Raw genomic sequence first — 15,027 nt, 5'->3', positions numbered from 1 at the left:
GCTCTCTCATGGCAACACTCATTGCTTTCTTTATATTAATTTATTTATTTTAATTTTCTTTGGATGGTGCCTCCCTAGGTACATTGTATCTGCGATTGGTTCGTTTTCAGAATAATGCGTCCTGGTAGTGTGATATGTAACAGGTACCATGGCGATATTTCAATAGAGTGGCATTTTAAAGTGGTCAAGATTTGGCCCCGCCATCGTCATTTGACATTGACCTTTACGAAGACGTTTATCCCAAACCAATCACGTTATCCAACTGAATATCAATAATCAAAGGTAAAAATAATAAAAGAACGCTTCTAGCGCACAAGGTCAAACTTCTTGTCTGATGATCACGTTTGGTCAAACATCCTTCTACAAAACTACCACTCGATTTTAGTCGGAATAACTGAGATCACATCACAATGTTTTGGGACATATCATAGGCTAAATTGCACAAAAAGCATGTGTGATTCATATAAAGATCGTTTGTCTTGGAATCCCTATTTATATCTCTATTTGACACATTTTCCGAAAACTTATTGTACATACAGATCTAGGACTGGGACACCCAAACATGCACACGTGTCATCAAAACATGCGCATACACACGTTCGCAGTGATTAGCATTTTGCATGTTTTTAAAGTTGCTTACGAATGGCGTTATACGATGATGTACAACACGCACATCTAGGTCATTCTTACGCTACAATACCATGATTCCAGTTTGTCTTTTCCGTTTGCTGCTCTGTGTCACAAAGGTTACATGTCTTAGCAGGCAGAGCCATTGTAGAGACATCAGTGTCGTTAATATAACGACACAGACTTGTATCATTGTCAGTTCCCGCCATTACTGCCGCAGGGTACGTGACGGACATCCAAAGAATGTCTAAACAGATCTAGGTGAAGTACGAAGACGTGTATGTACACGTAATGATTGCGCGGTCCGTTCGATGTGCGTGAGATCATTAAACTGCCATTGTCTGTGTCTAACTGCTTGGGACCCCAAACTGGAGCAGAGCATACCGAATGCTGAGGCAATTTCGGATTGGGATCGTTACCCTATTGGGAGTACGAGAATGACGACACAGATTGAAATAAGCTTAGCATTTTAAGTCGTTGTCTATCTGGATTCGAAAGCTTAATACTGGATTGAATTGCATGGCATGTTGGCTTTACTTGTTTCGCTTGACGCGTCTGTCAGGTTTCTCATCTATCAACCAAGCAAAATGATCGAAAAATTACTGTGTGCAAAAATACTGTCTTTGAAATAGTATAATAAGCATAGATAAAAAACACTTCACAGCATTCTAGACCATTTCTGTTACTTATTTTCTATCTGTACAAACACTACCAACAGAAATTACAGGGTTATATACGCAAATGGATCGATGTCATAGGTGACGTCAGACTGTTCCAGGAATATCGTTTGCACTGACGATACATACATTATAACGCTGATATTTAAAAAAAAAATGTAAATCACTGATCATTGTCTAATCTTAGATCATTTGACATTTCTGTACCTAAACAATGTGTAGCTTTCACAATGTCATTCGGACATCCAGACATCTCACATTACAGTTTAGTTCTGCGTCACCAAGACATCTCCCTGCAGTTTCACTGAAATACTCATGACATTCGAAGATAATTCTAACACCTCTTCATGCTGTTGAGTCAGCAATATCGCGTCACTTTACTCAATTTGAAGTCGCCACACCTCTCTAAATGTTAATCTTGAGACTGAGTGACATTCGGACACCTCTCCCTACAGCTTGTGTTAAACTTAGATTCCGTGACATTCGGACACCTCTCTCTACAGCTTGGCCTAGACTCGGTGACATTCGGACATATCTTTCTACATCCTGTCTTCAAGACTCCGTGACATTCGGACACCTCTCCCTGCAGCTTGACCTTAGCCTCCTTGACATTCGGACACCTCTCCATTAAGCTTGACTTAAAGACTTCAAGACGTGCAGACCCTCTCCCTACAGCTTCTTAGACTTCGTGACATTCAAGCAACTCTCTCTCGCTACAATTTGATACCAGAGACCTGCATTGCTCTATAACATAACTATACGGCTATATATGTATTTTACTTAATACAGCGTCGCACGACTAGACCTGTATATATGTATAGCGCCTGTCCTTACCAAAGCCCCTATCACGCTTTGCGACATACACGCGGAGGCGAGGCAGTTTCGTGCCAGCCATGAAGCGTTGCACACAAGATCAATGCTATCTTGATATCTCTGGCTAATTTACTTACGTCTACACTATACTTGATCCCTGAACTTTCATGAGAATATAGCAAATCACACATTTTTATGGGCTTTTATTGGCTTTACGATTCAGAATCAAGCCGGAACCGAGCCTCCTGTCTCAGTCCAACAACCAACCTGGCGAGACTATCCCTTTGTACGTAGTCTCGCAGAGATACTGTCAGACACTCATATTTCGTGAGCAGTATATTACTCTTTAAGAATACCAAACTGTCTTCAGTGAATAATTGTGTTTATTTAAAATGAACCATAGGCTTTAAATTCGAAAACGAATTTTGTAATCGCGTTCAAAATTCTCTCTTAAATGCTTGCAATAGCTGAAAGCGGACACTACTTATTAACTATGTAAACGTACTCTACCAAAATGCATATTCCCTACAACGATATCCCCACCCTACTTCCACTCCTCCCACCCTCGGGGAATATGGTCGACTGGCTGTCGGTAAACCAAGAGGTGTCTCAAGATGTTCATTATTGATCGAGAATTCAAAAATAGCTCACTAATTATAATAGCACCCAGATACTTGTAGTTATTGCCTTTTCTTTCAAAGTAAAATTCTCGCGAACAACAAACAACTCTAAGGAAGTTTAGCCACGAATTGTTTTATTCTCGGAAATTAAGTATTTTACATAACATCACGATGTCTTTATGACTCCTCAACAATTGGTCGAGGTTCTTTATTCCTCTACATTTTCTTTTCCTTTCCAGAGACGATTTTGAAAATCCCCTTTCAAAGCAACTCCTTGACGGTATGTTACCAAGATAGCGTGTCCGGAATCTTTTGGTATGGTACTCGTGCAAAATACAAAAACATTGAAAGTGTTTGGCGACAAACTGTCTTACAAGATAGTCAAAAAGCGGAGCGATAAGTATTTCAAATCCGCCACAATGTCAATTTTAGTAGAATTTTAAATGAGCGTATTAAACGCTTTCTGATTTAGTCAATGGTGCACTTAAAGTATTTGCAGTGAAATAGGATTCCCACTTAAATTAATATAATCCCAGTATACGTGACTACATGTGATATCGACGCAGTTTTAGCGCCCGCGCCTGCATAGTCAATACGAGTCGAAATGGAGATGCTTTTAGTAAGGTCAATAGAACCGACACTTTCGTGTCTGGCACTCCGATACCAAAAGCAGACGCTCTAACAAGGCCAAGCCGTGATGGCCTGGTCTTTTGTGCAATATATTCAAGCAAAACGTGCAGAAACCTTTTCGAACTTTTCCCTCGCGATTTTAATCCTCCCTGAAGCCTTTTTCGGTACTTCGTCTAGTGCAAAGGTATTCGGGATAGTGCAGTGTCTTGAAGGAAAGAGATTTAGTGCGTTTCATTCCGACAAAAAGTACAGTCCCCTTTCGCCTTACTATTTCGATTACCAAGCTTTCTCTGTGACGAAAACCACTGTCTCATTCAATGCTACCAAAGTGGGTTTTCAAAATAGGGACGGCTTACAATTGGAGAAGATGGAGTTCAGCGTTTTCTGGTAGCAGTACATAGCGTGCCTACTTCACAGCCGCAATTTCACAGCGACTGTCTCTCAAACTGTCTTTTTAATACAAAAGTATAAAATACAAATGTCATCTTAACTGTTGACAGAGATTTTATTAATCTGGTTTTCAGCTCGGAATGTCTTATAAACACTGTAGATTAATTGTCAAGCGGATTCATCTGTAGTTACTCTCAACTCAATTTGTGTTTTTTAATCTATCATTTTTGACAGATGACAATCAATACACGAAATTGCGCTGTATCGTTTTAGACAACAGAATGTGTGGCTGCTATTGAACTAGGGCAATCATTGTTTGTCGAGTCCTGAAATAGATTCACAAACTGGTCAAGCAACGGAGACGTAGACTGTGGCCAGAACGTACTGGCTAAAAACATATCAGTACAATGTATATGACGGGTTAAAGGCATTGATTTCACACCGGGATATAGATTACATAGTGACGCTCACACTGAAATTGACATTTCTACCCTGACAGTTTGAATGCAGATATGTATGTTTCAAGGGTGATGTTTCAAAGCTGCTATGAAATTGGATTCCAGAACATTGATAGCATTCGCCGGAAATGAAATACGATGTATATACTAAAGCATATATTGCCGGAAACGTTCATTACGATATATGGATTATTGAATATCACCAATATATATAACAGTGTGTCCCATTGGATTATATTGATCACATGATTGAGATAAATAAACCATTGCATGTTCGCCCCTCACGCTGGAGTTTCCCTGGTCATGTTTGCCTTATTCGGAGCCTCTCTAGAAAGTATAACAAGTGACATCCCATTCGAGTTCCGAGTGACAACAATGACTGTGAAGCCTGATCTTTGAGTTCCAATATATTGTATATCACGGTTAAATCACCCCTGCAGGTCGGGGATCGAGAAAAGAATACACCTGCTGTCACCCACGGCAGGTATAGTAAGAGGCGACTAATGTTGGAACAAACTGCAGAATGGGGGATTTGCTTTTGTGCCCTCTACTTTGGGACACAAAAGCGCCTAAAATAAATCTACTGCACCCATTGCAATAGTTGGGATCTTTATATTTCTCTTTACTTCAAACTAGCTTTTTTCCTATCGCTTTTCCCCTATTGTGTATTGTTGAGCGTTCGCCGAGGTGAGACAGGCACTGGGTTCTGTTCCCAGGCCAGGCCATATTTACCAAAGTCCTTAAAAATGGTAGTTGTTATTCCCTGCTTAACGTTCAGCATTTAGGGTAATGGCAACAACTGGTTCACCCGTTGTCAGTATAAATTAACCGGGCGATATGCCGTGTTTGGGTGCCTTCGGCATGGTATTTCAGTGAGATGGCACTATAAAGTCGGCATCAGATCCGCGCTATGACAAGGAAGCAAATACACCAACATATACCCTGTCTCCGGCACACATGCACACATACACACATGCACGCTTAGACCTCATACATGGAGACACGTCCTTAAATGACCTTGTATGTTAATAAAACGTTAAACAATATAAAACTAAACCAACCCAATAACGGCTAAAAATGATATCCTCTTACTCTCCTCTCCTTCCTTTAGCTCATACTTATCAATGTCTATAACCTACTGAGCCATTCAGATGCAAGATTAATCGCCCCTACATATATGAAGTTCTGAAGCATTGCAATCAAGGTGAGCTCGCGTCACCACCTACAATGTATCTGAAAATTCCGAGCAGGTAGATGACAAAGATTGCAAAGTCAATTTACCTTCTTGATGCAGTAATGCTTTGTACACGGGTTTATTTCATTGTGTTTAATACTGTTTTTTGGCACACCTCTCTGTCGTACGATTTTGTCGTCGGGTATTAGAAAGCAGTCTACCTGAAAATGTTTCACCTGCGTAAGCGCTAGACGTGTACCTGAATAAAAATCGTAGCATCTGTGTTATGTAGCATCTGATAAATCTAGCAAAGTCGGAGAATTTTGTCAATGACTGCATCGTCTAGACTTTGGAGTTGTTGGTCGTAAAAAACATCAGTCATCTGCTGAAAACCTACTGTGTGTAGTTTAAAGACGTCCATCTTGGAATACCCTGAAAACCCCCAAAGATAGGATTCTTCCGCAACCGACCGAAGTGCTCTTCAATCAAAGTAAGGGTGATGACAGTATCGACACGTGTACTCTGGTGAACGTCTGGCGCAGTTGTACACCACTTCCGGTCGTAGGAATGGTCATGCGGTTCGACGACTGACCGGAAATGTGATCGTCTATCGTTTTCTTTTTTTGGTTGTTTCATTACATTTCCGGATTAAGGGCGCACATGCATGACTACAATATTCCCTGAAGTACAGGTTGCAGAAAGCCGTTGGTTATAAAAACGGATTTTGATTGATAAATGGAACATCTGTCTCAAATAGTAAAGTACAATGAAATTGTGTTGACGAGTTCAAAACCTTAATTAAATGGATTCTAACAAATTTGTTAAAAGATTACTCTAATTTTCGTAATAGTAATTTTAGGAAAATTGAATATTTTTACAATCAAAATTAAATATTTCTATTTAATCATTCTTGCAGGATTCCCGGAAATGCAAGATGGAGAAGAAAGGGAAGCCACGGTCGTGCATACCCGTGCCTGTCAGCCACTCCCCTGTGAAGGCCTCACCCCCTCCCATCATCTGTAGCGACGGGACAGTCACAACCTCACAGGTAAAAAGCATATACTAATAGTCGATTTCAAAATTATAGGGAAGACATTTTAATTGCCATATTTGTTTAAATTTGCTTTATGTGTAGCTGACCGCTCACCAAATGATGTTGACCCAAAAAACTCCTGGATATTAAAATAACCGCGTAACGGCAGTGAGCGTTAACGTTGGTCGCTTTATAGAGATATGACCGCCTTAAAAATGGGTTAGGCCGGCGGACCTGCAAGTGACCGCTGAAGACAGACGGTGGCCGTTTATTACAGATGCCGTTATTTAGGACCGCGCTGACTAGATTATCACAGCCCTTTAACAAGCGTTTCTGTCTAACTAGAGATTATATGCACTGACATGACTCTTCAACTCCTCAAGTTACCCTACAATTTTGAAACGTCTGAGCATAAAAATATTGATATATATGTACCTTATTTCTTCATAAGTAGTCGAATTATTAGGGTTTTAACGTCTTTGCAATAGCTAAGATGGCCATACGGCGACGGCATTGGTAAAAAAACAATATCTTTGACACAAATTCAGATCACTGCTACGTTTGGTCCGTACGTCATCGGCGGGGGAAATGCACGTGTATTACGTGACCAGAGACATATAAAGTCATAGTAGTAGTAAACGTCTCTGACGTGACGTAGATTGTGGGACAGAACGGTTGTACATTGAGCCCTATATTGACTGTATCTAGTGTTGTCAGTTATTTGGGAAAATGACAGGATACTTTTGGCGGAAAGTGCACAAGGTAAGATAAACTTTTCTTTAAAGACTGTGTTTTGTACACCCAACAACCTGTCAACACTAAGATTTCTGTATAAAATAATTGTGGAACTTGGACCATATTTCCGACAATTTCGTTAATCATATGTGGACACGAGCGTATTTGATTTGTTATTCGTCATCCAATATTTGAAACTTGTTTCAATGAAAATCATAAGTTTCGCGATTTCACACAAACTCTTTTAAGTTTAAAAATCTCGTTGATTTTAATTCTAATCCCCCGGATTTTTTTTTTTATATATAAATCCCAGATATCTTTCCAGGCAAATCGATCACTGTCATAAACGAAACTTGTATAAAATTATATAAGCTTTGAATAAAAAAATGTGATTAATTACCCGTTTCATGATTCAAGGGGAGTAACTCCCACATTTACAATATGGTAGGGGCCGCTGTACATGTGTTTGCTACTGACAGCCGATCCCGACGGGACAGAGATGTTTGATGGTTCGTGGCGTACGTACTTATTCACTGGGCTGATACATGAAGTCCACAGGCAGTAATCATTTGCAGATATTATGAGAAATAGATCCAAGTCAGAGAAGTTACTTTCATGTATTTGGGATTATGAAGATTTAAGAAGTTTCAGTCAACATCACCCAAAGCTCCAACAGTGTATACGTATGTCACCACTTTATTCATATTTCCACAAACATTTTTTTTTCACTGCAAAACTTCAGAAACTAACATTCTCCTTAACTTCTATAGATACATAATTAAATATCCAAGGACTCGTACATGAGATTACTGTTCAGCTCGGCCAATAAGTAATTGAGCACATTTATATTATACACTTATTAATATCACTTACATGGTTTGATTTAAAACCATTAAGAAGGTCTAAACTTAGTAATTGAGGGGTTCTTCAATGATATTTAATATAATGATATTTTCATGTTGGGTTAGGGTTGGGTTGGCAGGGAAATGGGGGAGGGGGATAATGAATGAAATGGTAGGTATAGTCAGTGAAGTAGGATTCCCCAGGGGTGGGGATGGGACAAGGAGATGGTTAGTCATGTATATATATAGGATGGAGGAATCATGTGGAAGGGTCTTGGGGATGGTGGATAGTATTGGACACAGTTCAATTAAAAGTCATGAATGTTGGGTGGACGGGCCGGGAGCTATAAATAGATTATGAGATTGGTAACCGACTTAAAAGTGATATTATAGGAGGAATTTTAAATCCAACATAACATAATTTTTTGTACAAAAATATAACTTTCAGTAAAATCCATTTCTGATGCATGTATAAGTACAGTACAGCTATAGAGATATGATCTTGGAGGATGTTTATAAATGAAGCGACATTTATCTCCTGGCGTAATCAATACTCTATCCACTTTAAATAAGTCTTTAAAAAACATAGATGCAGTGTCTTATCGCTATTGCATAACCTCGGCAGCTCTAGACACAATACTCCTAGATGTTTTTCTGTAGTTTCTTAAAATATCAGAAATATCCATTTATGATAAATCTTTACTACAGCGCGAGACAAGACATTGCAATTAGCCATTCAGTTTTATCTTTAAGAGACCCGAGACCTGGTTTAAACTGGAACAAACGTATCAAAAACATTTAAAATGCACATTTTATAGGGTCAAATAAATATGATTGCTGAAAATGTCGGAAAAAGTTTAAACAAGGAATTTAAGGGGAATATTTAAAAAATAAATTGACCCAGCTGCTACAAGTTGGATTTTAAACTAAAAGCAGTTAGCACTGATTCTAATTAAATTGAAAATTTAAATGACATAAAATTAACAAAAGGAATGTTAAGGAAAAAAATGATAATTGGATCTTGGTGTCCATCTAAATTGAAGGTCATCTACGGTATTAAGTTGCTTCAGCACGATATGACAATCATTGCTGCTATTGAGTTGACTGCGCAAGGACAAATCGTATTGCCAGCGTTGATTTTCTTCGTCTGGGTTTTTTGCCATTCAAACAAATCAAGAACTTTACGAAATGACATACCACCTGCCTTCGTTCAAATGTTAGAAGTTCTCATTTCCTTAACTGGACGTGTAGGTAATTGAGTTACGGAGTTCTTGCCTCAAAAAGCGAATGTTTTGTACGGGGAGCGATGGGCTTTGGACTTTATTTACTATATATATATATGGATTGCGGCAATGTCGCCTCAATTGTGGACATTCTTCAGCATTGTCGATAGAAATGTCTCGGTCTTATTATGTATGGCTTCTTTACACTGAATTTCTTTTCCTTTGCTTTGTTTTTTCAAAGTTTAACTTTATCTTTTGAGATTGTGAGCACTCAAATAAAGTGTCCTGCTTTTATTAAGGATTGTTTCCCTTTTAAATTATGTGTTTTATTTGAAAAGTTTGTTATTTGTGTTTTTTGAAACTAGTGATATTCCTCTGCCTGAAAGTGTAATGCATCCTTTTTATTTGTGGGAGATCAGTTATCTGTTTGGTCAAATTAATTTAAGTAAGTTAGTTTTCAAAAACAAACTGTGAACTTTTTATAGAGGTTTTCCCCATGTAGATCAAAATTAATAATTTATTAGTGTGATATTTTATTTCTCCCTCGGAAGGAAAAAGTCAAATACAGCTAGCACTTGACATATTTTTTTTTATCTTTGAACATGAAACATTACCCTGATTGTTTCAATCTACCCAGCAGTACAAATTGGTTGCAAGCATATTGGGAAGTAAGCTTTTGTTAGACTGGCTTCCTTCCAGGCAGGAGTCGAACTTGACTCGCAGTGGCTTCAGAACATCAAGTTAAGCTCTGTGTTTCGATGGGTCACTCAAGCAAGTCCAGAAATAATGGACTCGATCTGTTTGCTCCCGAGAGCTCCAATATCATGTCACTTTCATAAGATAATTTTGTTCAGCTATTGAACGTATATTGTAATATGTACATGATGTTGGTTCTTACAATTACAAATCGTTGTTTAACAATTCTATGAAAATGTGAAATTCTGTGACATATCATTTTATTTATGTGAAATATGGGGGAGACCAAACAACAGAATGTCTGGTTGAAATTTACTGGCACAAAGGTCAGAGGTCATCTATCTGACTCTGTATCAAGCCTCATTTGATTAAACCGATCTCATTTGTTTCCGTAGCTGTGATTGGTTCCGTTGGATACTATTATTACATAAAATTGCAATTCAATTTGGAATAAAAAGATCGCTGTTTGATAAAACTAAAATAAAATTGACTCTCAGATTATTGATTTTGATAAAAATGAATTACAAACTGCAATCGACTAAAATAGATCATTTGATAAAATTAAAAAAAAAATTGTCACCTTCATATTTTATGACCTGGCATCTGTGTATTTATTTTAGGGTCTCCCTGCAGATTGACTTGTTAAATATTAATCCCGAGTAAATTCTGTGTAGGTAGAGATTTAGGCTTTCAGTGAATTGAAGTTATACTGCCGCAAATAATACGACCGTTCACAATACAATTTTCATGGTATGACCCCTGTTTTTATGACCAAATGTAATCCCTCTAATTCGTTAAATCCCTTTTGATTCCCTTTTCTAAGGAAGTGCAAGCTAAAGTGTTTATTTTCTCGAGATCTATCTGAAAGATTTTGATTTGAATAAAACAACTACTGTAATGCAAATATGATTCGATACATGGAGGTGTGGTATACGAGAAGTCTTAACGCTTGTTGTCTAAGTTATGTTTTTTATGTATCATTAATCATAACACCTAGGAAAAGTGTGTACCTATTAATAATCTACCTGGACCAAACGAGTGTTACCTGTCTTTTGAGTCAACATCAAAGGTAAGAGTTTTGTGTGTACCTGTCCTTCACCTGTCTGTGATGTTTGGGAGGGTGTCGAGTTGACCTACATTCAAGAGGGGGGTATTACATATGTTTCTCGCTTTCATGTAAGAAGGATGAATTTATCAAAATCCGGATTCCTTGGATACATTGTAAATTACGTTTCTCTGGTTAACAGGTTAGAAATACACATGTGGTTTCTTTTCCTTTAGATTCTGTTTGTTCTTTTGCAAACTCCTGGAGATTACGTCCGTACAACAGAGAGACTTTGATTCTTGAAAAGTTCTGTCGAAGAACAAAGAATGCTACTGTAACATGATCATTTTCAGGTGTTTTTTTTTTTTGCTGTGTTTATGTGATAAGTCTAGTGATAATTGAATCGGCTGTCATTAATACGATGAACTTTTTTACACACCAAGTCTATAAGATAGAAGAGATTTAATTTTTACTGTCAAATACAGTATATTGCGAAAAATATAACATAATTAGCGACAAAGAGTGAAATGAAAGAATGGTCATCTGTAGTTTTCTAGACGAGTATAAAATGGAAATTGTGTATTACATATATAGGGTTATTTTTACAGCTTTGGTATTTTTGTAATTTTCCTGATAAGGACAAAGATCTTAATTCAAGAGAGTCGTAACGACAAAATGTTTCTTGTCGACAAAACTTGTAAGAAAATAGTTACAAATTAAAAACTGGAAAAAAGTAAATAAAATTTGTGAAATTCATGATTATAACAACATTACAAAATTTAATTAACATATGTTTATAAGGGAACATGACTTTTTCGTTTGTTTTTGAAAATGTTTTTTCTCAACTGCAAATTTATTACAACACTCGAGATATAAATACGACTGATGATCTGTTTGCCCTTGTGCTCTTGATAAAATCTAATTTTAGCTATCATTCAAATCTTCCGTGAAACATTCTTGTGCGACATCTGTGTTTTCTACTCTCCATTGCTCGGGAGTCAATATCTCTTAGAGTTACATATTGAACACCGAAGGCAAGATTCGTCGCTCTTCACAGTTGGGATTTTCTGGGGTCATTTAACCAGAGAGAGAATTTCCGATCACAGCCGTACACGTTCATTCACTACAATGGATGTTCATTCCCTAATCACTGAACCATGAATGAGTCCGATTACGGCAGTAATCAGTTCGTTTTCGAGTGTATGATGAGTGCTCGTAGAACGATTCTTAGGGAACAATTTGCGAATAAACCTAATCTCATCGTCTGGACGTTGTCCAAGAAGTGAAAATGACATTTGGCTTAGTACCAGCGCTGTCCTTAATGACATTATATTGCTTTGTCTTGGTGAAAATTGACAAAAAAATAGCAACGTTGACTTAACTTCAGTGTTTTTGTGCCCACTTGAATAATCAGACAAGTTTTTTTTTTTCTTTTTCCAAGCTTATCTGAACTAAGAACGTGCCATAAACGCCTCTTGTAATGCCTTTTGGTTCATTTAATAGTCTAAAAGGGGAAAAATAAAAATACAACATCCTTCAACCATTTTTAATTTCTATTGTTGTTCAATCCCTATTGTTCTTTCTGTGAAATGCAGAGAGAAATTTTGCAATGTTCTGAAATTAGTCTGAAGGAAAAAAATAAATCTGTTAGTTCCTATTCCCTGGGACTCCCTCCAAAAAAAGTGTTTCTTGGTTTTTATTTAAAAGTTCTTTAAAATTTGTCTTCATTATAAAACAAAAGAAGCTCAAATGTAGAGCAGAAGGCTGTTTAGGATATAATCTTATGTATTTTTAATATTTAAAATTATCATTAAATTGTATAGAGTAATTCCTAATGGATGACTTTAAAAGTCCTGAAGATCACCTCAAAACTTCAGAAATTAACAACATTGAAAAAAATACAGCGCCATGAAATCCTATTGTCAGGATAATTTGTCATTTGAGTTTGGATAGAACAAAAATGTTGACTGTAATTTGCAGACAGGTCTACCAACTTAATTGTTCAAGCCTCTCTTTGATGCTGTTGGGTATTGTGGACATTTTTCGCCTGCATGTCAAACGTCTGAGCGATCCCTTAGGGAAGTGACTGGCAAGTTAATTAAGATAGTTTTGTCTCCCTTTCAGACATCTGTATGTAAGATTATTTTATATAAAAGAGCCCATGATATCCTGGTTCTACTAGAGTCTACCAGAATTTGTTTAATTTCATTATTCAAATACTTTAATTTGATGAATCAGGAATTTTGCATGCGATGGATGTATAGTCATGAGCTTCCAACATCTTTCAAAATGGAAGAATTACAAAATGGACAAAATGTGTATATATTGCATACTTACCAAATCTCCCTATTTTGAAGCAAAGGAGCCTGTTCAACAGAGTTCCCTTCATCTTACAATTTGGTCAACTTCAATTCATATTCATTGCATAGAACAGCCAAACTATGACTTTCTACATTATTGTTGTGTCAAATAGCTAGGAATTTATGATCACTGTTTTTTTTCCAGTCACATTTAGGTTTTATCTTGCAGTTTGTCCCCCAGAAAAAATCCAAAAGTTTTGCAAGTATGATAAACTTGATATATTTCTTAAACACTATCAAGTAGCACTCCAGTGGCTATACCCATTCTGCACATGCAGAGAGCTGGGGTGCTAAGCAAATGGGTAAAATAAGAATTACTGCACTTTTTTGAGTTGTCTGAACATTATAGTAAAATAATGGGTTGCTAAGACTATATAAACATTTGGGCGATTTATTAGCTTGAATATGGTATGTCAGAAATTAACCAAAACCACAGAGCTGGTAATCTTGGAAGCAATGAGTTTAAGTGAAAGTGTATTTTTCATTCGTAGATTTCAATTTGTCTGCTTTACAATGCACAATACATGTTTTTTTGGATATCTCAATTACCTTTTTTAGGTAAAATTTTGTTCTATATGCCACGATTTCACGATCTTTAAATCATATATTGCATAAAGAATCAATCTTCTTTGGTGTCACTTTCATTAAAAAAAACGTGTTGAGCAGAAAATTCATATTTCGTTTTGAGGATTTCAATGAATCATGAATATTCATGATGATTTGACAGCTGTGATTGGCGATACTATTAGCTTGACAACAAACAAAACCAGATTGTTCGGAACATTATGTTATCCCTAGAGATGATACAGATAAGCTCTGAGATATTGAAAATCATAATTGTTAACTTGGCTTTTAAACTCTACCAGACGTTAATGCCTAATGAATGTAAATGGTGGGGAACATTTTACAATGCCGTATTCATTTTCGCACTTTTGTCGACATGCAAATTGCATGATCGCCTCTCGTATTATGATTCTATTCATTAAGATTCCGAAGTAATGATATTAATTTTTGCTTCCAACATTGAAATGTAAATACCTTCAATAAGCCTCATTTATTTCTCTGACTTCTGAAGAAAGAACGTTATTGCAATTTCTCTTTCTGTGAAGATAACAAGACAAGTTCAATTAATTATCTCGTATTTTGTTTCCTTGTCATGGTTCTGTGGAAAATAATCGCTGAAGCGAGAATGGTCTTTACGAAATAATGATGATTTACGCTGATATCTTACGCTTCACCGGCGAATAAGTTGCAGAACTGACAAATATTAACAATCGCCAAGTCTTGATGAAATAAGGATTTTAAACCAATCCAAAACCTAAAAAAAGTAATCTGGATTATATTTTTTTCCGATCTTTTACATCTGTCGGACAGATGATTGTCATGATGGAGAGGTCAAAATCTGTGTCACCTTTCACATAACCCGATAAAATGGGAGACAAATTAATATCCGGAAGATTAAAATGAAAATCGTGAATCATTGAAAACATCATATTAGGAAACAAATTTGATTTTGGTCTGAAATCAGATAACAGTGAATGATTATGGGTAAAATGTCTGAATTTTGTTGTCATGGTAACTGTTCAATGGCAAATATGATTGCTTTCATTTGGGTTTGAAATCGTCTCAGGGATATTGATTACAAGTGAAGTTATTTCTACGACATTTTATCATATTAATAACATCAAATATTAGGTTTAAACA

The 15,027-nt window shown here is 36.8% G+C and overlaps 1 protein-coding gene across 7 annotated transcripts in view; it reads left to right on the top strand.

Annotated features, from left to right (window-relative positions):
* LOC110440622 (kinesin-like protein KIF26B) overlaps positions 1-15,027 on the top strand; it is a 306,581-nt gene that overhangs the window by 80,368 nt on the left and 211,186 nt on the right. For 5 of the 7 annotated variants that reach the window (XM_021483784.1, XM_021483785.1, XM_021483783.1 and 2 more), the window contains one exon: positions 6,306-6,437. In XM_021483784.1, the coding sequence (XP_021339459.1) occupies positions 6,324-6,437 (114 nt within the window). In that variant the 5' untranslated portion in view covers positions 6,306-6,323. Of the gene's footprint in view, positions 1-5,910; positions 5,989-6,305; positions 6,438-7,110; positions 7,185-15,027 lie in introns of those variants that run through there. The other 2 variants (XM_021483789.1, XM_021483791.1) reach the window with 2 other exon arrangements.

Source organism: Mizuhopecten yessoensis, unplaced genomic scaffold (assembly GCF_002113885.1).
Source record: "Mizuhopecten yessoensis strain PY_sf001 unplaced genomic scaffold, ASM211388v2 scaffold11185, whole genome shotgun sequence".
Taxonomy (NCBI): domain Eukaryota; kingdom Metazoa; phylum Mollusca; class Bivalvia; order Pectinida; family Pectinidae; genus Mizuhopecten; species Mizuhopecten yessoensis.
This window is presented reverse-complemented; position numbering and strand designations above follow the sequence as displayed.